Raw genomic sequence first — 8717 nt, forward strand, 5'->3', positions numbered from 1 at the left:
ACTTTTACTTTGGGAATGAGCAGAACCGTTTGGGTAAAGAGCAGGTTCCAAGTTGCTTGATAGGGGTTAATTTTCTTGACTCCTTTTTGGTTCCAGCTTCTTCCTTACTAAAGTGTAAAGTAGGTGTTCTTCCGTGTACTTGCCTTGGGTTGCCGGTTGGAGCAATCTCAAAAAAGATGGAGACCTGGAAGCCGGTCATCGACACATTGGAGAAAAGTAGGCATGACAATAAGGCGGGGTGGGGATGGGTTTTACATTCCCCATCCCCATACCCAGTTCTCATATACTTACCCGTTACCCTACCCATACTCAACGGGGATGAAAAATTGAACCCCATCCCCGTTCCCAACGAACTCGGGTATCCCTGCTCTATCCCCGTCCCTGCATTGAATAATATTTTTTAATAAAAAATAGAAGTGTTTTTGCAAACCCTAGAGAAATGTTGTAATGCATTATCAAGAAATACACTCATTTTAACATTTGTTAGACCGGTTGATTTATTTGCTCATTTAAATATCAATGGTAGTTTTTATAACACGGCAATTATCAAACAAAATAACATGGCATATCAATAGGGCTGGAAATGAGTCGAGTCGAGTCGAACGCAGTCTGAGCTTGACTCGACTCGATAAGTATTGGTTCGGCTCGAAACTCGACTCAAGTTCGATACGAACTTTTTTTTAGCTCGAGTTCGGCTCGTTTAAAGTTTGTGAACCACTCGATTCGGCTCGTTAGGTTCAACCCGCTTGCTCGAATCACTTAATTCAAAAATATTTTATTTTTGTTAAATTTTTTTTTTATTTTTCACCCTTTTAATGAAAAACATAGATTGTCTAAAATAAAACTTGGCGAGTATCTAAACAATATTCCAACATATTGGTACATGATTCTTCATATGCAATTCATATTCACATATATCACGTACCAAATTAAAAAATAATAATACTAGGCCCTTCAAAAAAAAAAAACCAAAGAATACTGGCACTTAATGCATAGGTTTGTTTAAAAGCTTGAACTAGAGAGTATATGATACATCGTCCACATTCAGGGTTACATTATTTTATTATTAGCTTTTATTATGTTATATATTTTGTTATATATATACATTACCGAGCTAATTCATGAACCAAGCGAGTCGAACTATACATAGCTCAAGTTCAGCTCATTTAATTAACGAACTTAATTTTCAGCCCAAGTTCAGCTCATTTGGTTCATGAACCAGGACCAACGAGTTAATTGTTGAGTCGAGTTCCGAACTATGTTCGAGTTAGCTCGGTTCATTGCCAGCTCTACATATCAACATAAAATAATTTTCTGCATTCGGGACGGGTTTGTGTATGGGTTCGGGGTGGGTACCTATATACCTGTTACCCATCCCATACCCGTGTTTTGAAATCGTGGAAAACCCAAACTCATACCCAAACCCAGTCAAAACGGGGAAAATCCGTCAAATTGGGTTTGGTTCGGGCGGGTAACCATGGGGTATGAGTTTTGTTGTCATGCCTAGAGAAAAGGTTGGGTAGTTGGAGGAATAAATTTGTGAGCCTTGGTAGGAGAGTGGCACTCATTATTTTAGTGTTGGCCTCAATTCTAATTATCTTGCTCTCTTTTTTAAAAACGCCTACCAAAGTGTGGAAGAGGTTGGTCGAATTCCAACGGCGATTTTATTGGGGGGGTGGGGTTGCGAAATTAAATAAGAAGATTCCTTGCGTGAAGTGGGAGGTGATTTGTAAGCCAAAAGAGGAGGGAGGTTTGGGAATTAAAGACTTGAAAATCTTCGATTTGCCACTCCTTGGAAAGTGAAAATGGCGTTTGTTGAATGAGGAAAGGGCCTTGTGAAAAGATGTGTTAAAGGCGAAGTATATATATTGGAGATTTTTACTATCCATCAAAGATTTCTGAGAGAAGTAAATTTAAACTTCCCTCTCTTTGGTAGAAAGAAGTGTGTAATCTAGGGAAGGTTTCTGAAAGCAACCAAGATTGGTTTTTGGAGTATGCAAAGAAAAAGGTAGGCAATGGAGAATCTACATTCTTTTGGCATGATGCCTGGTGGGGCATAATTCCTTATCTCTTGTCTTTTCGCATTTTTTTTTTTTTTTCTCTTCATGATTGAGTATAAAACTACAATCCCTTTAAAAATTTCTAAATTGAAAGTAGCATTTTAAAAATATAACTGCTGCATATATTAGAGTATAGACAAAACAAATTCTTTAAATAAAAAATGTTTTTAAACAAACTAATCAAAGCATCATCATTCATGTGCTAAGATTATTTAATGAAATTTATTTAGCTTTGTAAACTTAAAATTGCACAAAATATAAATAATATTTTTATATACCTAAATAATCATTCGTTCACAGTAACTGCTGCATGTATTTCTGTAGAATAGGGGCAACAAGTTTTCTGTAAACGGATTCAGTAGGGTGAAAACTGTCCCAAAACACATAATCCAAATCGTTGGGACAAGTGGGTTGCAAATGGTTGCATAAATAAGTAACTTCTAGTGTGCCTGTGCCACAACATCCTCTGTCTCCAACTTCATACCCTACAAGTTGAAAAGATTTTTTTTTCAAAGGTTAAATCTTCAATCAATTGATAAAAGCATTCAATTTTTCTTTCCACAAAAACACTAAGATATTTTTAAAAGATAAATGAAATCAATATGAAATTAGGAAAAGTGATAGCTACACATTTTCTATCTTTTTTTATTGACAGCTACACACTCTCTAACGAGAAACTCTTCTATGGACACAACTACAAATGATAAATATTTAGTCACACTCACATCAAATGAAAAAATTTAAAACAAAAATAATTAAATCACATCAATCAACATCATTTAGTTTTATTCTCTTTTAATTTTTGCATTTGATGTGAGTGTGTCTAAGTATTTATCATTTGTGAATAGAAGAGTTTCTCCTCTCTAACACTTCTTTCTAATTAAATTAAGAGAATTTTATGTGGATTCTACTATTTTTATCGTATTCACTCTCAAAATAACGAGATATAGCGACATGAGTTTTATCTAATAAAAAACATAGTGAATTACTAACACTCCTAAAATAGAAGTATTCATTTTGCAACATAATTATTTTATGATTGATTTCTTAAATTGATTGATTGTGAATAATCTATTAAGATGATATATTATTGGAAAAAATCTAAACCTCTCAAAGTAAGGATAATTTATAATCTATGAAGCACAAACACTTTTTAAATTATGTGTGTTCCGGTGTCAGACACGTGTTTGGTGTTCAACTCGACATAACATTGACACTTATAATTATGTCATTTTCTTAAATGATAATAGATATCGATGTGTCGTGTCTGTTTTGTGTTATGTGTCCATGTTTTCTAGGATCTAATTAATATTTTTTTAAAGTGTCACTCTTCACCATACAAGCCGTTTTTATAAGATTGAGTTAGACTTAGTATAAAACTTAAAACAAAGTGAAAATTGAAATTACCATAGTTTTGGTTGTTTACAATAATATCGAGTAGAGGGTTGTAAACATCCATGTAAACAATCCTGCTACTTGGAAAATTCCGCTTAAAGGTATCAATCCCAATTGACAACTTGTTGTTAAAAAACACAGCTGCATCATTGTACTCTTGCACACATGTTCTTACTATCCCTCCTGCCATTGTTCTCTGAAACGGTACACACCCCATTGGTGGTGCATTAAATACTCCTATCCTCCTTGCACCTAGTTGATACATTTCCTTTATATTGTAAACACAAGAAAAATTAAATAAATGAATTACATTTTCAAAGTTAACATTTAAATAACCATTACCAGCATCACATATATAAAAAAGTGCTGCTACAGGTGTTGTAAGTACATTGATTAAATATTTTAAATAAATAAATTATTTATTGAAAAACTTCAAAATATTTTCATTTTCTATTTATTGAAAACACAATTTTCAGTATATAAAATAATAAAATTATATAGATGTACCTGGTAGAAATTTAAAGCTGAGTTGACCAAAAGGTCAGAGTATGTAGGAAAGTCATATTGTGCTTGTCTTAAATGAGACAAGTAGTACGTGTTAGAAATGTCATTGCTTCCTAGTACCACAAGAAAAAGACTATTGGCTAAGATGAAATTTGCTCTATCTTCACCAACTAGTCCTTTAAGCCTCACAATGTAATCTTTGAATAAGTCTAGCTGGCCAGACATAGATATAGCCACCTGTTATATAAATATACATGAAATACCAAATATGAAACTTGTTAATTTTTTGTTCATGAAAATATGAAATAAAACTTCAATTTGTCCATGAGTTGTTGCCCTTTACTTAATTTAGTCTCTAAATTAAGATTAAAGTATAGTAAATAGTCTTAAATTTATGATTATTATTAATCAATCAGGTTAATAGCTTAATTTGTTCAAAAAAGAGAGAGAATAATAGTTCATTGACAAACTTGATGAAATGAAAATAGTTTAGAGACTATTTATTATATTTTTATAATTCGAGGACTAAACTAAAAAGGGGTAATATTCAAGACCAAATTGATAATTTATTCTAAAAATATGTATACCTCTAATTTTGCTGTTAAAGGATCATATCCTGCACCACCGGATGCAAAGTTAACGCCAGTGGCCAATTCACTAGGCTGGAGATTTGGATCCAAATATGCTGGTAGATATTCTTTAATGCCTAATTCTTCAACTGATAATACAATTTAAAATGAAAAGAAAAAACAACTATATTAACATACACACATCTTGGATTCAACAATTTAATTTATAAGTTATAGCACTGCAACAAAAATTAGTATAGGTTTAATCAATGAATGGACCAAATACAACTTCTTTTACTTATATTTTTTGTTAGGGAGATGTTATGTATATTTTGTTGCAAAAGAGTCTAACTCATATTTTGCATATTTATATAACTTATTATAAGCTTAACAGACTAATTCCAAGCAAAATGTAACTATAACACTATGTTTGGAAGGAGAGATTTTGCAAAGAGAGAGATGCCTGCCTACGAGAGAAAGTGGAGAGAAAGACCATGACCACCGTGTTTGGTATAGGAGAGAAACAGAGACGAGAGAGACCAAATTGGTGGGGCCTATCACTTTTAGGTCTCTTCGCTCAGATGCGAAGAAAATGGGAAGAAGTATCTTTTATCCTACTATAAGTAACTATTTATAATCCCTTTTTTATTTCATATATTGATATGTGTAATAAGATTGAATAATATATACCTACAAAATCCGACGGAACCTTTCCGTTGCTAAATCTTCCTGTTGGAATTCCTCCTTTAAAATCTTTCCCATATGGAGGGTAATTGCACCGAGATGGTGTTGTCATGTTGTTGTTATTTCCAGTATCCATGATTGAATCTCCAAACACAAACACTGCTGGAATATAAACATTTGGTGGTAGTTTCAAAACAGCATTTGTTTTGCAAAAAACAACTAAAAATATTGTCAAACGTAGAAGAAGTTTAGTACAGATTGAAGTGGAAAAAAGATAAGGTAACAGGGAAAAATAATAAGATGGGAACATTGTTAAAATTGAACAAAGTATAGAAACTGTAAATAACGGTATATAATTTTGTTAACTAGGAATTTCTCCTTTTTCTGCAATATGATGGAGGAAGATGATTATAATAATGATATTAGCAAAGACAAAATTGAAGCCTATTTATTTCTGGTTTGAGATCACAGTGCAGTGAGTGCTTTACATAACAGTATGAATGGATTGTATTATTGCATGTGCATGCATTTAATAGGTTCTGGCAATTACACCTAAACACGGGTGAGAGCAACTTTCATGTAACCCAAATGGGTTTGGTGACAGAACCCACGTTGGACTTATAAGTGGAAACAATGTTGACAACCATGCTCCTTGGTTCTATCTTTTCAATTGGCTACACCCTTTTTGTTCAAGCTTTCAACGGACACTGACCGAGTATTTTTTCCAAAACTTACTAAAATGGGTTAATAGTCATTTTCAATTTTTCATCCATGAATGTCTAACGAGTAGGCACAATAGTCTATGGATGCATGTATTAAAATTTTAAAATAGTTTTAGATTGTACACTCCATTAATCAAAATAATCTTTGACGTTAAAATAGTCTCTCAATGTTGACAATAACTCTTTTCTCATAGGAGTTGATATAAAAATAAATTAAGTACTTATACGGATTGCTATGACAGTAGTTAAGACAATATTAACATAATACACAATTAGAGACTCTTTTAAAATTTCGATATATTTACTAATGTAACAACTCGTTACACATTCAAAAATAAAAGTGCTATTAACACTACTAAAATTAATGCTAGTACTAAGTAAAAGAGAATTCTAAAAGAAAGGTATTCTAATCCAATGTCACTACTACAAAAAATAGAAATTAGAGATGGAAACAAATTAAATAGTATATCACTATCACAAAATATCATGAGAGAATTAGATATAAATTTCAAAACAATTTCTCTCAAATTTTTTTGTTACTGATTCAGCTTTCTTATGTTGTGATAAGTGTGAGGTGAGTTAGAACCCTTACATATTGTTTGGAAAAGGGAAGTGTTAGAAGTTGGTTTTGAAGTTGTTCGTAGTTCGTTGTTAGTCCCACATCGCTCAGGTTCCCGGGCTGTCGATTGTATAAATATGCTTGAGTTCCCTCCTCCTTTGAGCTAGCTTTTGGGATGAGATCCAAACATATTTGTTGTTTTTGGATTTCCAAACTGTTAAATTTGAATTTCCAAATTCTATCATCTACCGAAGTTGTTACTAGGTTGAGTCACGACCAGGTCGCTCTCTTTAAGACGTTTCGTGGCACTACCCAAAGTTGTGCAAGGTAGACTATCAACCACGCCGCCTCCAGGATAAAACAAGCCCAGCTACAACTGTTCGATTAACTACTGCACTGTAGATAAATCGTTCGAGAATTACACCCTCAAAATATGGCTCAATCGTTTGATCGAAGCCACTCGATACGGCACGTGACCGCTCTATTCGAAACCGTTCAAATTAATATGGTATTATTACCATTCTATTATGGTGCTGAGACCACTCAAATATGGTGTTACCACCATTCTAACTTCTCCAAAACATGAATATGGCACTACGACCACTCAAATATGGTGATACCACCATTTCTCCTTAAAATTATTAAAATAATATATATACTGTTAAGATCATTCTTTAATATGATCTTAATAGTACTCTATATTCCGAAGAATCATATATTATCGAAGGGAATATGAACCTAAGACCAAGGGACTATGGTCTTAAGAACACTCTTAATACCGAAGGGACAGAAAGGAGTAGAAGAAGAAGAACGATTTGTTAAAATCGAAAGGGAGAAGAGAGAAAACCGCACAGGAAGCATCAACTGTGAGATTTTGGTCTGAAGAATGAGTGGGGCGAGCTCTCCTTTTATAGGCAGAGTTACTTGGGGATTAAGTTTGCTTAATCCTTAAGCAAACGCGTTTTACGCGTGACTTGGGGATTAAGTTTGCTTAATCCTCAAGCAAACGCGTTTTCTTAATTGGAAATATCCGGAAGCTTCTGGATACGGGTTTGGATCGGGTCAGAATGTAACACATCAATTTGTTACGCGTAACGCTTTCGTATAATGAAAAATGAATTAATTAATTTAACATTTTCAAGTGACAAAAAATATATATCAATTTTTCTAACCCACGACCAAGCCCGGCCCGGCCGGTCGGAGGGACGGCGGCGTCGTCATGCGTGTGATATATACATTTTTGTAAGCGTTCACCCGTTCACAAAAATGGGTACCCCAAGGGCACACCCTTGGAGGTCACCCCACCCTTATATAAACACTTACTAGTTGGGGTGACTCTCCAATGTGGGACATTTTTAAGTCACATACCCACACACTAGTTTCTCATAGTGTTTTCTTTCTTTCCAATTTTCTCACTAGACTTTAACTAGTGTTCCAACAATCCCCCACTTGACTTCAAAATGGTTTCGAGAAATAACGTAAAACGTTTCCATAAGATTTGCTAATATACAAAGGTGTTGTTAACAACTTGAACCTTTGCATAGTGGAAGGTATTCTGATTTAACAAGAGTTGCTTACAGCATTGAACTCTATCTCAGACATAGAATCCACACACAAACCTTTTCATAGGTGTATTCTAAAAGCCCGTGCGTTTTAAGGCCCTGCACGTGTATCCCGGTTTTAACGAATGCTCTAGGAATTCTGCCTCGAAATTCCATAGGACCGGCCTAAGTTCCACATTCGTATAGGTGAGTCTATCAAGGGTACTCCTGTAGCTGTGTACCCCACTCAACATAGAGTATAGATCTCATTAAGAGTTACTATTACCTCATCCTTCTTTCGCTGCAGGATCATGCTTTCTAAATTCTTTCTCTCATAGCATGTTCTACCACTTCATGACTTGTTTTTACCCATTGAACCTAAGTCTTGGGATCTCCAGTCATATAGGTCGGGTTACCATCATTTGTGGGCTATAGGCATTAGTCCCATCCTACTGGATGTTTCTTGGACTTTCTCTCTATTAAGTCCTTTCGTCAAAGGATCAGCTAAGTTTTCATTCGTACGTACAAAATCAACTCTAACCGCTCCATTTAGAGATACACTCTCTAATCGTGCTGTGTTTTCGCCTTATCTGTCGTCTCTTACCATTGTAATAACGATTCTTAATCTTTGCAATAGCCGCGGTACTATCGCAATGAATTAACACAGCTGGCAACGGTTTATC

General features: G+C 34.4%; 1 protein-coding gene across 1 annotated transcript; it reads right to left on the reverse strand.

Annotated features, from left to right (window-relative positions):
- Positions 1-2159: 2159 nt before the first annotated feature.
- LOC146951709 (GDSL esterase/lipase EXL3-like) lies at positions 2160-5870 on the reverse strand. The gene is made up of 5 exons (XM_085754342.1): positions 5219-5870; positions 4547-4677; positions 3963-4196; positions 3468-3723; positions 2160-2545 (listed from the first exon to the last, which is right to left on the reverse strand). Exons 1-5 carry the CDS (start codon positions 5520-5522, stop codon positions 2355-2357), a joined length of 1116 nt encoding a protein of 371 aa, XP_085610468.1. The 5' UTR covers positions 5523-5870; the 3' UTR covers positions 2160-2354.
- Between the last annotated feature and the right edge of the window lie 2847 nt (positions 5871-8717).

Source organism: Medicago sativa, chromosome 1, assembly GCF_051527215.1.
Source record: "Medicago sativa cultivar Bolivia chromosome 1, Bolivia_mono, whole genome shotgun sequence".
Lineage (NCBI taxonomy): Eukaryota > Viridiplantae > Streptophyta > Magnoliopsida > Fabales > Fabaceae > Medicago > Medicago sativa.